The 18,676-nt window shown below is 38.0% G+C and overlaps 1 protein-coding gene across 1 annotated transcript; it reads left to right on the top strand.

The window, feature by feature from the left end:
- Window positions 1-838: 838 nt before the first annotated feature.
- Window positions 839-16,635, top strand: adgrf3b (adhesion G protein-coupled receptor F3b). Its single transcript, XM_040017941.1, has 14 exons — window positions 839-1,036; window positions 4,455-4,510; window positions 4,626-4,684; window positions 5,302-5,441; window positions 8,800-9,030; window positions 9,542-9,778; window positions 9,959-10,096; window positions 10,479-10,678; window positions 11,552-11,737; window positions 12,434-13,748; window positions 14,243-14,284; window positions 14,421-14,450; window positions 14,536-14,609; window positions 15,406-16,635. The coding sequence occupies exons 3-10, from the start codon at window positions 4,665-4,667 to the stop codon at window positions 13,706-13,708; spliced, it is 2,427 nt and encodes an 808-aa protein (XP_039873875.1). The 5' UTR covers window positions 839-1,036; window positions 4,455-4,510; window positions 4,626-4,664; the 3' UTR covers window positions 13,709-13,748; window positions 14,243-14,284; window positions 14,421-14,450; window positions 14,536-14,609; window positions 15,406-16,635.
- Window positions 16,636-18,676: the final 2,041 nt, after the last annotated feature.

Consider the following 18,676-nt stretch of genomic DNA (forward strand, 5'->3'; position numbering starts at 1 on the left):
GGTTGCTTAGTTTTTTAACCAGTTTGTGGGGTTGAACTGTATTGAAGGCAGAGCTGAAGTCCACCAATAGCATTCTAACATAGGAGTTACTAATGTCCAGGTGTGTGAGGGTTGTGTGAAGAGCTGTTATTATTGCATCCTCTGTTGTAAATAAATATATAATAATAATAAATAAGAAAATAAAATTGTGTAATTACTTAAACAATATCTTCAACATAACAGAGCTGCAGTAATATTAACTGCAATTTGTCTATAACTGATGTTTTTCTTACAAGAGTCAAAACTATTGGACTGGACTCTGTTTTAATAAAAGAAGAATATTACCAATGTGCACTGTTATAGGTTTTGTCAGAAAGTGCTCATTTGTCAGTTCTACTAAACTCATGTGAGATTACTAGTTTAGATTGATGAATAAATACACTGGAAAAAAAATATAAGCGCAACACTTGTTTTTGCTCCCATTTTTCATGAGCCGAACACAAACGTCTGAAAATTATTCTACATACACAAAAGACCCATGACTCTCAAATATTGTTCTCAAATCTTTATAAATATGTGTTAGTGAGCACTTTTCCTTTACAAAGATAATCCATCCCACCTCACAGGTGTAGCATATCAAGGGGCTGATTAGTAGTGATGTGCGATACCACTGATTTCCTTTCCGATCCGATACCAAGTAATATTCAGGGTGGTATCGACGATACTGATCCGATACCGATACTTTGTACAAAAACTTATTTTATTTATTGTATCTCAAATTATAGCATCATAATGATTACAGGACATCAGATTACTTTTTCTTATCACTTAATAATGCAGAGTTCATCATATAGAAATAAAAAAACTGAAGTTGTGCTATTTGAATGTTTTCTTTTATTTCTAGAGTGCCTCATTGTTGGAAATGACACAAACTGCAACTGCTCTACAAATTATCTTTGGAGCAATGAAGTGTGCTACAACTACAACTGCTGCAGGGATGCTACTTGCAAACAAAATGTATCCTACATCACACCCCTCTGTTCTCCTAAAGTTCAAGGTAGATCTCCTGAAATGTGTAACTCTTTTTTCGTTTGTTTTTTTGTTTATTTTTTATTTTTTTCTATTCTGTTGATTAATGATATGGAATAAGTTTTAGTGTATACCAGTGTTATAGAGAACTAATGCAAAATTAAACTATTTGCATTAAAATGAGTGTTGAAAACATTAACAGTACTTAAAAATAGAAGTACTTTTTTTGCAAGTAAACAATATTATTTATTTTAAAATATATATATAACAATAGTCAAACATGTCTTTGGTCAAATTTGACAACAGTGTCTGTTTTGTTGAATAGCATTAAGATACTGTTTTGAATTTCCAAAATATTGCCATGAAAAAAGCACCTATGTTACAAATAAATTAATCAAAAACAAAGCATACACTGAAAGTAATGTAACAACTGGAACATTTTGAACAATTACACCTAAATTAAAATGAGAAAATGTACTTTGATTCCAGTTGAAACTAAATTAATATAAACTATAATAAGTGTGGTGTACAAATCTGTTGAATACAGCTATGTTTATCCTTTGCTTTTCACTCTTCTACTTTTTCAAGCTTCAAGAGCTTTATTGTCAATACAGTAGTATTCACAGTATACAGTGTCCTGAAATGCTGTTCCACCCTAAGCCCCCCATGGTGCATTTATAAATATATAAAGAATATATATCCAAGAGATATAAAACTAGGAATTATAAATAAATAACATGCTAAGTTTTAGTAAAAATTAAGGGATGAAAAGTTACTAATTACTAACTATATAATTCTATACAATACTATAATGGTAACTATACAATATTACCTGTACGATAAACAAAGATAAACAAAGACCGGACTGAGAGAATACAAAGTGGAATGTGCAGTAGGTATTGAATACCAGTTTCAAGCTATTTTCAGGATATTATTGATGAGACATGACAAAGACGTGTGCGAAATGCAAAATGTAAAGATTTCACCTAAAGAATTTAGGTGTGTGTTCAGAACTATGTGACTGAGTGTGCAAATGAGAATATTGTTCCCAGGACCAGTTTGTAGTGGATTTGTGGTCGTTTTTGTTGTTTTTGAGTAGGGATGGGTATCGTTTAGGTTTTATCCGATACCGGTGCCAAATCGGTACTTCTGAAATGGTGCCGGTGCTCAAACGGTGCTCAAACCGGTGCTTAAAGAATGGAGAACACAAAATTGGTCCAAAAACCTCTCATGTTCAGCTGGTTTTTTTGTAAAAAGATAACAATGTTAGCCTTTTCTGCAGCTGTGGGGCATATATGGTATCACTCTTGGCTGGAAGCAGTGCTTAACAATGGGAAAAAACACAAACTTTGTCCAAAAACCTCTCATGTTTAGCTGTTTCCCTCTTTTTCTTTGGTCATTTTAGCCTTTTTGGCCAGGGTGAAGGGAGTATCTGCCATCAAACAAGAAGACAGCCACATGTAGCTATGATGGTGTTTGCTAGTTCACCTTACATGCATTAATTTAATAACGTGGTTAGCCTACTCAACATAAATTGCACCCGAACAACATTAAGCTACTCACGCAGAGAAGAACGACTGCTGCTGCCGTCATCATCCGTCATCACTACATCACTACACTGGCAGGGCTAGGAGCCAGGACTCTCCTCTTCGTGTTTTTGGGGGATGTTGCTAACTCCGGGTCCGATAACAGGCAACCCACCCGCAGTAGATGTGCTCGGTGTGAGGTCTCGCAGCAAGCTATCAAATACGGCGCATTTCTCGGCTTTTTAAAAAAACGCTATGTGTCGCCAGGTGTTTCATCGAATTCGAGGTGTTACCTCCTTTGACAGTATCACAGTATCAGCTTAAAGCACTTGTTGCAGGCTGCTGAGTTTGCATATTTTGCTGTGAAGTACAGCCAGACTTTTGACCGCTTCGCCTTGGGCATTTTAATCTGTAGCTCTGCTCTAAAAGAACGTACGTACCTGGACCCGCCTACTATCCTCGGAAACGTAAAATGATTGGCTAGAAGTGTATCACAGCTCAGGAAAAAAAAGCACCGAAATAAAGCACCGAAATGTGCGCTGCTTTTCGGTCTGGTTACTACCGTTTATGTCAGAACCGGTGCCATCATGGCACCGGACACCGGTACCCATCCCTATTTTTGAGTCTTTTGATGATTATTGTAAGGTGTTTGTAGAGGTGTATGTTTATATCAGTCCTTTTGTGGTAGTGAGTTGAGGGCTATGACTGAATGGGGGTAGAAGCTCTTGCAGTGTCTGGTCATTACAGTTTTAATGCTGCGAAACAGTCTGCCAGATGGAAGGAGGGAGAACAGTGCATGTGAGGAGTGGAAAGTGTCCTTCACTATGCTGTTCGCACGTCGAATGATGTGTCTGTCATAGAGTTGGGAGATGGATGTGAGAGGGCTTCCAATGATCCTCTCTGCTCTCCTCACTATTTGCTGCTGAGACTTCTTTTCAGCGAGGGTGCATTTCCCGTACCAGATAGTGATGTAGCAGCAGAGGATGCTCTCAATGGTTCCCCAGTAAAATGATGTGAGGATAGGAGGAGGGAGACTGGCCTTCTTCAGTTTCCTAAGAAAGTGAAGACGTTGTTGGGTTTTCTTCATGATGGTGGTGGTGTTAAGGTTCCAGGAGAGGTCAGCTGATATGTGCACACCCAGGAACTTCACACTGTTGACCATCTCAACAGCAGATCCGTTGATGTGCAGTGGAGTGTGAGCCATTGAGGTCTTCCTGAAGTTAACAACCATCTAAATGTTCAGAAGACTAATGCGAGACAGGTTGTTATTCTGACACCAGTCCACCAGGTGTTGTACCTCTTCTCTGTATTCAGACTCATCAGTGTTGGTGACGAGACCCACCACTGTTGGGGGAGGGGGGCATCTTCCTTGCTGGCTCTTTGTTCTCTGCCTCAAAACATGCAAAGAAGTCATTTAGTTGGTCTGGCAGAGAGGGATCCCTGCTGCATGCTGGAGGTGTTGGCTTGTAGCCCATGATTGTTTGGATGCCCTGCCACATTCGCCGAGTGTCCTTTGTACTTGTGAAATGTGTGTTGATCTTATCTGCATACTGCCGCTTTGCGTCTTTGATGGCCCGTGATACATCTGCTCTGGCTGTAGTGTAAGCTCCTCTATTTTTGGACTTAAAGGCAGAGTCTCTGATTTTCATCAGGTTGCGTGGCTTTGCAGAGAACCAGGGTTTATAGTTTGCAGATCACGGTCTTGGAGACAGTGACATCCTCAATGCATTTGCTGATGTAGCTGGTCACTGAGGTTGTGTACTCCTCCAGGTCCACAGTGTCTGAGTATTTAGCAGCTTCTCTAAACATATCCCAGTCTGTGCATTCAAAGCAGTCCCCATGCTGATATGCATGCTTGTCTTTGACAACCAAAATAAAACCCAAAGTAATAACAAACTGTAATATTTACAATGAACACAGTTTTCATCAATGGATCAGTACAGACTGCAGCATGGGATTCAACCAAGACCACAACGGTATGTCTCATCCTCACGTTTGTACTATTCTATAAATAAACTATAAATATAAATATGTTTTCTATTGTTACATAGTACAAAAATATCAACGATGTCATGCTTTTTCTTTTCTTAGCTTCAAAACCAATTTCAAAAACTGAATGCTATTCAGTATATGAACGTTACTGGTCCAAGGTACTGTATTTTACAAAGAAATATGTTATATAAGTTACCTTTTTGGTTTTGTGTTTGTTTTTTGTCAATGTTATTCTTTTTTTAAACAACATCACTTAATATTGTGACACCACTTATAGTCACCAACTAAACTGTTAGTTATTATAGGTGAGTTTTTTGTAAATGATTCTACCTGAGTTAGCTAATGTCTTCAGGGCTGTTTCAGAGACCTGAGCTTCAAAGCTGATTGGTAGATGGGAAACCCTGAAACCATGCCAAAGAATTCTATGTAAAACTCTCATCATTTCAGTAACTCTGTGCATACCTGATGACTAGTGTCAATAGCTGTTCCCTGGCAATAGAGGGGACAGCACTTGAAAACTGCATTCATTAATTTTCTTTTCTGCATTTCATGGTGCACAAAAGTGATTGCAAAAAAGATTAATCTTAGGATTCCAAAGAGACTGTCCAAATACTTTTTGGAGACCTTGCAATATGTAATATAATGTCGGTTTTAGACACTTTTGGAGACTGACAAAATTTATTAGATATGCACAGTAAATAAAACTTACTGTTTGTACTGTAATGTTTTTTTTTTTTATGTCGATAACAAGTCATTTTTCCATCATTCTCTACAGAACCATCTCCACATCCCCATCGCTGCAGTATGTTGACTTTCAGGTAGCTGTCAGTGTCAGAGTGCTGACTAGTAAACTTCAAGACATAGTCAATAATCTTACAAGTCTGCTTACAGCTACTATATTTGTGGACACTTTAGGTCAGTAAAAAATTATTTTTACTATTCTTTCAATTCCTGTACAACTTGATCTTCTAATCTATATATTTCTCTGTACCAGAGATTTATGACATTTGTTTGGACCTAAAAATATAGAGTTTGTGCGCTCCAGATATGGAGTTATATTAAGTATCATACCTCTTTTTTTTTTTGGAATGTGCATTATGGGTATTGTGTTTTTGTATATGTTACCCCATATTTCCACACACTAATTCAACTATGACAAAATAAGTAAGCAGTATGGTTCAGAATGAGACTTGTGTTTCCAACAATGCAACAGTCTTTGCTCTTTTGCTTTTATGTCTAAAATGAGCCGTCCAGCTGTTTTTGTTCACACCCCAAGTGTAATTTCTATCCATACATTAGCAACAATGCTTAATGAGTTAGTTTTCATTTTCCAAAGCACATGATCTTTGTTTTGCTTACATTTAATGCAAAGTTAAATGTAACACCCATCCCACGTTCTATTGAGAGGGGCCCTGGGTTCCTGTTGTTACTTTCCTACTGATACTCCCTTTTTAATGCTTATGGTATAAAATATGCAATAAAACTACACTATATGGAAATAAACCACACACAAGCAGGTCAATTATAAAGTTAACTCCACTTTAGTGAATAATTGGTTAACAACAACACAAAGGAAAATAAGTAAAATTAATAAAGTTTGATAAACAATGGTAAGCCATCTACCTGAACAGAAACAAAATAATCAAATAATATTGTGGGCCCAAACGCACTCTCACCGACACACACACACACACCTCAAGTGCTACAGTCTTTCTGCTAGCAAACCCCTCGTTGCAGGCCTGAGTCGTGGCTCGGGTGCTTTGGGACCTAAAACAATATGGTCGCTTCACTTGTTGCCAAGTAGTAAAATAAAAAGCACGTGCAAACAACAGTACTCACACCTCCAGGCAGTTCAAGGGGATAGTGGAGGAAACTGGGTCAAGGCTACCAGCAGGCCGCGGCAGCAGCACTCACAGTCGTCGTCTCCACGTGCTATCACGTGAACACATAACTTCAGCACACCAGCAGAAGGGACCTCTCTGACACACCAGCAAGACGTCCGTCTCCTCCTACTCACAGTAGAGTACAACAGTTTTCCACTACAGTTGGCTATCCGTCAACCCGAAAATACGTCTGTCGCCCTTCTATGAACTCTGCGTTCACTCGACACTGTTGTTCAGCTCTCATCTCTCTCGCTTCCTGCAGAGTGCACACGGCTCCCCACTTACTCCCACCCCTCTACCTGAGACTACTTCAGGGTTCACTGGCACTGTAGTACATATCAATAACATTTCAAAAATAATGACATAAACCTCAAAATACAAATAAAAAGGCTGTGCATTTAACTGACACACATCACATACCTTACAGGCATTTGTATACACATTCTTGAACACAGTGAACATTTGCAATTAACTATCAATATAAATGAACTATTTAAATAAATGACCTATTTATATAGCCAGGGCTACATAAAGTTTTCATATCAAGCCAAATTTACTCACTTCTTTTTTAATTAACAGTGTGTGAATGTTTGGATGACTGAATGTGTAAAGCGCTTTGGGGTCCTTAGGGACTAGTAAAGCGCTTTACAAATACAGGCCATTTACCATTCACCAAAGCTGCTGTAAACTCTCACTGAAAAACATATATTTCCACAAGTGCACCAAAGTGAGAACACGTAGCATGAATCTGAAACATTTTAGTATTTTTGAGACTCATATGTCATATGTATATTTTATGTTTTGGGCCTAGCACCGGACCTTGAGGAACTCCAGATTGTATATCCATGCAGGTTGATTTGTATTCATTTATATCCACAAATTGCTGTCTCATCACCCAATTCAGCACAAACTATCTAATACCACACTTTTCCAGTTTGTTTAATAATATATTGTGTCAAAAGCATTTTGAGATCTAGAGGTATTCCAACTGCACACTCTTTATTGTCTATAAAATGTTTGAGTTCTTCAGTTAATTCCAGTAATGTCAAATATGTTGATCTGTCTTTTCAGAATCAATAAAACTACATGTGAAAAAATTGGAAAAACAAAATGACATATTATGCCCACATGTATTTAACCACGGGCAGCACGGTGGCACGGTGGTTAGCATTGTTGCCGCACAGCAAGAAGGTCCTGAGTTCAATTCCACCATCAGGCCGGGGTCTTTGTGGAGTTTGCATGTTCTCCCCGTGTTTGCGTGGGTTCTCTCCGGGTACTCCGGCTTCCTCCCACCGTCCAAAGACATGCAACTTGTTGGGATAGGTTAATTGGATAATCCAAATTGCCACTAGGTGTGAATGTGAGTGTGAATGGTTGTCTGTCCCTATGTGTTAGCCCTGCGACAGACTGGCGACCTGTCCAGGGTGTACCCTGCCTCTCGCCCTATGACAGCTGGGATAGGCTCCAGCGCCCCCCGCGACCCTGAAAAGGATAAGCGGAAGCGAATGGATGGATGGATATTTAACCATACCAATTTAGCTGAACTAACATTAGCTTACCATATCCCCATCACTTGTCTTCAAGGCCAATTAATTTTAGTTTTCACTAATGCATGGTTATTACAATTTATATGTCACGATAGGCTGTGTGCAGGCAGGAAGGAAAAAAAGGACCCAAAATGCAGGACACTCAACGATGGGACTGGAACTCAAAACACAGCTTTTATTGCTGGAAAAACCTCCTCATAAAATAAAAGTCACAAAAGCAAAACAAAACTCAACTCAGAACAAAGGAGCTGGAACACAAACACACAGCATTTAGAGGGTACAACGCGACAAAAGCAAATACAGGGTTTAAATAAACGGCATAGTAATCAGGGAATGAAAAACAGGAGGGAGACACAGCTGGGTGAAATTAGGGCTATTGAGTACTTAAAGCGCTGCATACAACATGCCTCATCACACCATTCATACAATCACTTCTAAGATCAAGTGCAATTTAACCAACATTCACACTCTGATGAATGCATCGGAGAGCAACTTGGGGTTAGTAACTTACCTAAGGATATTTGGCATGCAGACTGGGGAAGCCAAGACTCGAACCACAAACCTTCCAATCAGTAGCTGATCTGCTCTACCACCTGAGCCACAGCCAAGAATCGGAACATAAATCATAATACAGATAAACACCAGAATATAAAAAACAAAAAATGCTGGGTCAAAATGACCCAGAACTGTGACATTATCTATTCTAACCATTCAGTATGAATAAAATAAATGTTCATAAATGTTCCAAAACAATGTTGTTGGCTAAATTTAAAGTTGAATAAGTTTAAAGTGACCTTTTTAGCATTTTTATAATTTATATTTCCATGTATTATCTTAACACAGGAATGGTCGCTGTAGAGGCCCCAGGGACTCAAGTTTGCTATCTGTCCACGCCACAACTTGCATGCAAACTTGAGGAGGCCACAGACAGCGCAGGCTGGAATCTAACCACAGGGAATCAGCGCCTTGAGCTCAACGACGGCAGTGTGGTCCAGCTGAATACGACCTGTAGCACAAATACCTTCCAATCTTGTATTGGTGTTACCCTCAACAAGGTGACAGGCACTTGGGAAGGCAAGTGTTTACACTTTTTGCTTGATCAAAGATAAAACATCTCTGATATGAAATCAGTATACAAAATACACTTAGGTATAAACTCACACTAACAAGATAGTATAATGAATTAATCCTGTGAAGCACTTCCTCTGAACAGGTCTGAATATTTATTTTCTTTTTTGTGATCAATATTTTATTGATTTTCAACAGGGATGAGGGGACAGGTTAAAAAAACTGGTTTGATCCTTTGTGTGGGTAGCACAATGGCACAATGGATTTAAACTGTTTGATAAGGTCTGCTCTGAACCTGTTCATAACAAATAAGAATCTGATTTTTTATAAACTTGCATTGCAATATTTTTGACATATATTGTTTATACTCTCAGCGCTGTTTCCACTATGGTCAGTAATATGGCAACTGGTGGCTCAGCTCCTGTCATTTCCTGCATGTGTTGTTAACTGAAATGTCAATTAATGTGTAAAGGGCCAACCCTCCATTTTAATTGTAACTGTCTTATGTTCCCTGCAGGCACATATGAGTGTGGATTTACCATTGGGTCAATCAGGCACATAGGCAGGACTAATCTGAGTGTGGCCCTCCTACCTGATACAATTACCCTGAGTAGCATGCCTCTTACTGTGGACTGTTCAGAAAATCAGGCACCTGTAAGCATTACCGTCAGTGCCATAATCCCAGCAAGCGATACAACCTATGACATTTCATGGGGCTACAATGATAATGTGTCTCGTGATGTAAAAAAGACAAGTAAGATTTTTTCCTTGAATTTTCAGTATTCTAACAGAAACGAATACATAGGTTTTTTTTGGTTTTGTTTTTTATTTATGTCATTAAAAACACTCACATTAATCAGTAATGCAAAATACGTGTAAAGCTTACTGCACAAAATCTTTATTCACTTAAAAAAAATCTCATCTTCTGTTACAGCTTCAAGCAGTTACGTCAACTACACATTCAATCCTGCCATCCTCTGCAAACAAACGATTGAACCATATGTTAATATCAGTTTTAAGAATGTAATCGGTCAAATTAAAAGTGCACAATTGAACATCCCAGTTATCTATGGTAAGGATTCTTTAAATTGTCTATTATTTTAAATACGTTTAAAGGGGCCTTATTATGCTCATTCCAGCTCCAGATTTCTATTCTACTATTATGCCAGGGGCTGGTGCAATCTTGTCTGAAAAACAGTTCCAATAATACCACCTTTCTTTTAAGCCAAATTTCAACTGACTGGCTACCCAATATTCAGCAATATATGCCTGAAATGTATAATGGGTCTACTTTAATCTGTTTATTGTAAATTTCATGTGTAGTATAATGACATATTCTCAGGCTTTAGAATTGCATATGTTTGCAAAGGCCTATGCTGCACCAGCTAATGGTATAAATATAATTAATAATATTATTTTCTTTTTCCTAATGTTTTTTTTTTTTTATTATTAAGCTGGGAAGCCATTTTGTAAAGAGGAGCTACTGGATGAAGATACATGGCCAAAAACCCCAGCTGGAGACACAGTGATTATTCGAACATGCCCAGCAGGCAAGGTTGGCTATAAGTCCCGACCTTGTAACGGCCCAGCCTGGCAGGCAGTGTTCTCAAGCTGCGTCAGTGAACAATTGAACAAAATTTCAAATACAGCTGAAGTGAGTGTGTCTTTATTTGTCATTACAATAATACGTTTTTGTTTGCTCTCGTTTGCATTTGTGTATGTGTTTCAGTATTTTTAGTTTCTGAAACTGCAATGATAAAGGTTTGTAAATTTTCATCTTAGTTCATCTTGACTTTAAAGTTCATACTCTCAGCTCTCTGCTGAGGCTAGGTCTCAGTCACACAGGCCTAGAGACTGGTCAGTGACCACCATAGTGACCACTAGTTGCTACGGAAAAAGTGTATTCCAGTATTAAGTAGTAACTGGAAGTTTGCTGACGGAAGCTAGAGTGAATTGCTTTAGTCACCAGCAGGTTCCCACAATAACCAGTGGTTTACAGAATAGATGCTAACTTGGCTCCAAATACACTTACACAAACCAGAAACTGATAAAGTATTCCTTACTAATGCAACCAATACATTTCAACTCAGTCTTCAGTTTACTGTTTGCATCATACTGTCACTACGACTAAGAGAATAAAATGGTGAGTGTTTGACAGACAAATTGGCATTTTTCATGTAAACTACAGATATCTGCTGGCAGCTAAACACGAAGAGGTTTTTGTTGCAATTTGTTACCATTTTCACCCAACATTATAAGTAAAAGTCAATAAACTCCAAAACTAAGCTATATAGATCATACCATTTAGGAGTATGGTCAAATCTGGAGCGATTTCAATTACACCGCGTAGCATATTGCATATGTAAAACTACTGCTTTGTTTAATGTTTTGCATATAACCCATACAAATCCAAATGTAAAAGTATGTCAAGACTTTAAAATAAAGTGTCTGTTGTGCTTACTGTTGTGAACTATAAAATAGAATTATAGGATTTTTGTTTTCTTTACACACTAATTCCTTTATCTAGGCCTTCCTGAAGGGACTAGGGGCCACCACGGAGGTGGCCAAGAATATATTTGAAGGGCTAAAGAACAGCTCTACATTAAGTTCTGGATCCGGTGAAAGTATTGCTGACATTAGCGCCTCCATCGGTGTGCTAAATATGATGGCCGACGCATCAAACACAATTGTGTTGAGAGAGGATATCTTTCCTGTAAGCACATCTACCTTTTCTGTTATACATACATAATTCTGAATATAAAAGTTCAGACTTCATTTTAGAAGTAGAAATTCAAATAATCCTCAACATATACTCATTCTACATTCTACTACTCATGTCATGTCAAGATAGTTAGAGGAATAATACCAATAATACAACACAATGGAAATAAGTCAATAAAAATGTACAAGTACCTATTCTGCAGGAAAAAATGTCCACCAACAATATAATATGGATTAATATGGCAGATTATCAGTTTCATCAGTTTAAATATGTTACATTTTCTTTAATCTACAGTAAGACCTTTAAGAAATAATAGAATAACAAAAGAATTGCTAAAATAATGTCCTTCACGACTCTGTGATGCAGCTAACTGTCAATACAGCAACATATAACTCTTTCTAAACATGTTACTTCTTCTGTTACTAATTAGCTAACATAAACGATGTAAGTCTATTAACAACAACTAACCAGAACAGGGCTCTGTAGTGGAAATGACCCTTTATACATGTAGTTTCTCTTCCACTTTAAATTTCAACAACAGACCATGCAGTACTTAAAGATCCTTGACTGTACACCCAAGCGGATTACGCCTGAATAGGGGTCCTAGCATCAACTGAGAAAGTGTGAAAAGTCACTGTTCAGTCAAATAAATTTTTTAAGTTTATTTTCTATTTTACTGTCTTTCAGGATTTTGTTAGTGCAGCAAGCAATATGTTGAATGGCACCTGGAGTGGGGTAAATGACACAATTCGTTATAAAATGTCATCAAACTACCTAGAGTCTGTGGAAGGTCTAGTGAAGAACATTAAGGTCAACCAGAGCAACGGAATCAACAGTACAAATCTAGACCTTACATTCTGTCGAAGCAATGACTGTAATGTGTCTGTGTTTGACATTGGTGTGAATATGAACAAGACCAATGGAATACTGAAAACTGTAGCTGTGAAAAATCTAATGAGTAAATTAAATAACAGCTTTAATGGCACACAACCTGAACGTACCGACCTCATATTATCAGCCACACTGGACAATAATAGTGATTCAACTATACAAATTAGACTGGACTTCCCCAGTGGGAAAACCAACCCCACTCAATCTCACTGTGTCTTCTGGAACACCACAAGGAATCAATGGTCAAATGAAGGATGCAATATCAGCATTTCTGATGAAAACCACACAATATGTGAGTGCAACCACCTAACTGCATTCTCTGTCCTAATGTCCAAGGGTGATGGAGGAAAACAAGATCCTATCCTTGAACTTATTTCAAATATTGGCCTTGGTGTGTCCATTTGCTCCTTGGTGATCTTTCTCATCATTGAATCTCTGGTGTGGTCAGCTGTGGTCAAGACTAACCTTTCTCATTTTCGGCACACAGCTATAGTGAACATTGCCACATTCCTCTTGCTCGCAAATTGCAGTTTCTTGGCTTCTAGCAATCCCAAGACTTTAACTGACAGCTGGTGTCTAGTACTGACCATATGCAAACACCTGTTTTTCTTGGCTATGTTCTGCTGGATGCTGTGCCTGAGCATCATGCTTGTCCACCAGCTCATCTTTGTCTTCAGCCCACTGAGGAAAAGAGTTTTCATGTTCCTCTCCAGCATTTTAGGCTATGTTTGCCCAATCCTAATGGTGGGATCCAGCTATGTGTACTACAGATACACCGACCAGAAGTACTACAACAGCGAAACATGCTGGCTAGTTTACGTAAAACTCTTGGTTGGCTCCATGCATGCTTTTCTCCTGCCTGTGGGAATCATTGTTTTGGCAAATCTCTTTTCCATGGTTGTTGTCATCGTTACACTGATGAAGACCTCAGTCCCTGACAGCAGCAAGGCCGATGACAAGGAAACGGCAAAAGGCATCCTCAAAGTGGTGATTGTTCTAACACCTGTCTTTGGAGTGACATGGATCGTTGGCTTCATTCAACTCATCATGTCTGATAGCCCCATCCTATAACGTTATTACCTACATTTTCACCATCCTTAATACCTTCCAGGTAATTTGAATGCACAGTTAGCACATACCAAGCAAATTTAGGTAATAATTATTTCAAAAAATGTATTTGATGATCTAAAACATTCACAAATATGAAAAAGAAAATCAACAATGGACAAATCTCCATTTCCCTCTATTATAGTTTATAACTTATAATTGTCTTTTTTTATAATTCTTTTTCTTTAAAAGTTATATTTTTTTGCTTTTCATTGTTGATCAGTTGTAGAAGTAACATATTTTAAAACATTCATTATTTCATTGTTTAAAAGTAAAAATAAAGCCATGTATTAAAGTTGAGTTAATTATCAATATACAAGTTTCTGATGATGATCAGAAAACGTCATTCAATGGCAATAGGGATGCACAGATCTAACTTTCCCATTGGCATATAATTCCCTTAAACTCTTGTCTCTGCTGATAAAAACTGCAAACCTGATTCAAAAGGAAAACCATTGTGTCTTTTTAGACATGTTACGTATTTTTTCTCTCTTCCAGGGTTTTTTTATTTTGATCACAGGGTGTTTTGCAGAGCAGAAGGTAGGTTTAATCATTTTAGCGGAACAGATATCACTCTAGATATATTTATAAAAAAAATTTGATGGTTAGAAGAAAGTGTTTAGTATTTGCCATGTACCTAATGTATTAAACAATTTGTCTACATTGTTACTATCAGGTCAGAGAGGAACTGTTCAAGCTCATAACTGTAAGCACAACAATGAGATACATACAGAATTGCCTGATAAAGTGATAGAAACATGGTTGATAATACTTCTGGTCTCTTCCCTCAGGGAAAATCAAAAGGAAATGACAGCACAAAGAAATTCACTTCAACTACGTACACAAAAGACCACTGAAGATGTAGGTCAGTTCTATCTATTGTCCTTAACAATATTCCTTTAATAATGCCAAATTTCTATCTTGAAACTTGGTAGCCCACTGAACTGATCAATCCTGAGTGATGAGAGATCCTTCAGTAACTAAACTCGCATTTTCAGGGTTATATCTATTAACTGTTGATGGCTGCTGTAAACCACCACACAAATACAAGTTGTTTTGTGTTTACAAAGTAATCTATAACAAGGCTGAGTAACAGGGTTGCACTTGTACTCAGGTGGAACGGCATAGGTTGTGTAATATCAACATACTAGCATGCTTAAAATGATAACGTTGGTGTTTAGCAGATATCATGTTTAGGGATAAGGGATAAGGTAATTACAAATAATTCCAACAATTTAGCCAAGAAAGAAATTGTAATTTTGCCTTGATTATGTTGGATGATAAACATTTCATGGATTGCCAAAGTTATGAACCCTGTTTATTTGCTTTATCTACAGTGTGGAAAAGACACATTTCTCAAGGTTTTGCTTTTTTTTTTAAGCAGCGGAAATTGACATTTTGATTTCTGGGTAACCCAAACTGAATAAAATGAGTTATTAAACCATGGTCACACTGAACCTGTTGAAACAATATGAATACTTGTTTTCTGCTGGTTTTGTGATCACAATTTGAATGTTGTGCTGTTTTTCACGAGGCTCTCGTGTCAAACAGTTATAGTACCCATATGGTCAGCATTAATTACTTTTTCACCACATGGAAGCAGAAATGATCTTTTGTGAATTAAAGTTGAGTCTTAAAAGTTTTATTTTTTTGCTTTTCAGACTGTGAATCCTGAACTAACAACTCGCCTGTCCAACTACCCCTCTACAGGAGAATACAGTTAGCATTAAGTTAGTATGTAGTTCATTGACATTTACAGTGGGTTGTTTAAGGAGATTTAACTAAATGTTGTTTATAATCATATCATTATCTATAGTTATATGTAGTTTTCCTAAAAAGCAATAGAACCCCTGTCTAGTTATTATTTGTGACCAATTAGAAGTGAATGACAGTGTCTTTATCTCCAGAGACCCTGCCTTTCTTATTTATTCTTATTTTGCCATGTAACTGACGTTTCTTGACTGTAACACATATACAGGACAATAACAGCAAACAGGACGAAGAATGCACTTCAGTTGCATTGACAGATAGTGTAAAACATGGATGTACCTGCCAGATGTAAAAGTGAGGCTTGTCTTATACTTTTGTTTGCAGTCGTTACTAAATGACGTCCTTGAGATAAATGACAGCCTGAATGGTGAGGGTTAGGGTTTCAGTGACTTGTTTCCAGTCATCTTGGAAATCTAGGTCATTCTTCTTGCCAGAAAAGAGAATTTCCCACGATATCTACATCAGCACAAGTTTCATGGTCAGTTCTACCCTTCACTCTTCACATCAGGTTTCAAAACACCAAAATGCCACTCAAAAGAATTATCTTGAAGCTTCAAATTAGATTTCAGGAACCAGCGGGTAACACTGAACATCTTTTATACTGTCTTTGGCTGAAGTGAATCTGGTAGTGAGTTTGAAAATTGTGTTTGCTAGCAATAACCAAAAAATGTAGCATACTATACCTTTAAATAGTGCATTGTTGTCAATGATTAGCGCTAAGGTTCCGATGATATTTGTACATGACACATAGTACTTCTAGCTATTCTTCTTGCTATTATTATTAGCTAAGGTTGGTAGATTTTGTCAGTTATCTTTGTAGATGCAAAAATCATTTGTTTTCTTCCATTCCAAGTAAAATTAAAGATAACTAACTGTGTACATCTTCGACTTAACTGGATTTTGGATATTAAGTAGACCAAGAGTGCAAGTGCTCACTGTGCATAGAACAAAGTAAATGCTTTAACAAGTCCGGACTTGTTTAATGGTTGTATTTAAGATGAATTACTGTATATTTAAATTTATGTTTGGCGTGAACTATAACCTGTATACTATCCCTGTGTGGCCACTGTATGTATCTGAAATCTGTTCAAATAAAAATAAATAACATTCTTTTTTTGTTGTGAAATTGAATTCCAACCTTACATTTTCCTTTAAAAAAATCACTGTCACATACAAATAGACAAATCATTGTTTTTATAATGTTATGTTGGGACATCACCTTTGAGTGGAGTGGCTCAATTTACTCCTGGTCCTTATATTGCTTCTAATCCTGATGCCTAATAGAAGGTCCTTGTTATTTCAAAAATTAATGGAAAGGTTTATGTGATACAATAATCTTTGCAGGTGGACACATTCACAATCCATCTCCCTCCCAAATGAGCCCTAATATAACAAATTTACATTTCAAAGTTAAAGTTTCAGCTACATTACACTCCAGTACTGATGACAGTTTTGATTTAATTAATGAACAAATGCAAAGAAAATGTCATCCACTCAAGTGGAAGTTACTGTAGTCTTCTGATAATGAATACAATAGCCAGGGTCAGCACTACTGTTCCTGTTATGCCACCAGTCACAGCTGCCAGGAAGCTTCTATCTACATTAAGCTTCTCACACATCTTTCCAGAGTAGTATCTGGTAGTGATGTGTGATACCACTGATTTCCTTTCCGATCCGATACCAAGTAATATTCAGGGTGGTATCGACGATACTGATCCGATACCGATACTTTGTACAAAAACTTATTTTATTTATTGTATCTCAAATTATAGCATCATAATGATTACAGGACATCAGATTACTTGTTGCAGAGTTCATCATATAGAAATAAAAAACTGAAGTTGTGGCTATTTGAACACCTTGCCTGCTTGCAGCACTAAAGGACTCTGTGAGTGACGTGTGTCTTGCCCTAGCAGCACCTGTCCCTCTCCTCCTCTTCAGTTCGCCTCAACATACGCTCGTCATATTCTGTGATATGATTTACTCTGAGGTGTTTGACAAGGTTAGTGATGTTGCCACAACCATACATGCCAACCCTCCCGATTTTTCCGGGAGAATCCCAAATTTCAGTGCCCCTCCCGAAAATCCCCCGGAGCCACCATTCTCCCGAATTTCTCCCGATTTTCCAACCGGACAACAAAATTGAAAAACCATATTGCAGAATTCATAGCGCGGCCCAGCCAATTCCAGTTTCCAACAATGACAGCAGCTACTTAGTTTTAATATTACTCTTATTTCTCTTTCTGGGTCGCAAAAAAACGTTTAACATATTTTGAGGTGAGAATGTACAGTGGGGCAAAAAAGTATTTAGTCAGCCACCGATTGTGCAAGTTCCCCCACTTAAAATGATGACAGAGGTCAGTAATTTGCACCAGAGGTACACTTCAACTGTGAGAGACAGAATGTGAAAAAAAAATCCATGAATCCACATGGTAGGATTTGTAAAGAATTTATTCGTAAATCAGGGTGGAAAATAAGTATTTGGTCACCTCAAACAAGGAAAATCTCTGGCTCTCACAGACCTGTAACGTCTTCTGTAAGAAGCTTTTCTGTCCCCCACTCGTTACCTGTATGAATGGCACCTGTTTGAACTCATCATCTGTATAAAAGACACCTGTCCACAGCCGCAAACAGTCAGACTCCAAACGCCGCCATGGCCAAGACCAAAGAGCTTTCGAAGGACACCAGGAAAAGTATTGTAGACCTGCACCAGACTGGGAAGAGTGAATCTACAATAGGCAAGCAGCTTGGTGTGAAAAAATCAACTGTGGGAGCAATCATCAGAAAATGGAAGACATACAAGACCACTGATAATCTCCCTCGATCTGGGGCTCCACGCAAGATCTCATCCCGTGGGGTCAAAATGATCATGAGAACGGTGAGCAAAGATCCCAGAACCACACGGGGGGACCTGGTGAATGACCTGCAGAGAGCTGGGACCAAAGTAACAAAGGTCACCATCAGTAACACACTACAACGGCAGGGAATCAAATCCCGCAGTGCCAGACGTGTTCCGCTGCTGAAGCCAGTGCATGTCCAGGCCCGTCTGAAGTTTGCCAGAGAGCACATGGATGATACAGCAGAGGATTGGGAGAATGTCATGTGGTCAGATGAAACCAAAGTAGAACTTTTTGGTATAAACTCAACTCGTCGTGTTTGGAG

Source organism: Simochromis diagramma, unplaced genomic scaffold (genome assembly GCF_900408965.1).
Source record: "Simochromis diagramma unplaced genomic scaffold, fSimDia1.1 OVJJ01000802.1, whole genome shotgun sequence".
Taxonomy (NCBI): Eukaryota; Metazoa; Chordata; class Actinopteri; order Cichliformes; family Cichlidae; genus Simochromis; species Simochromis diagramma.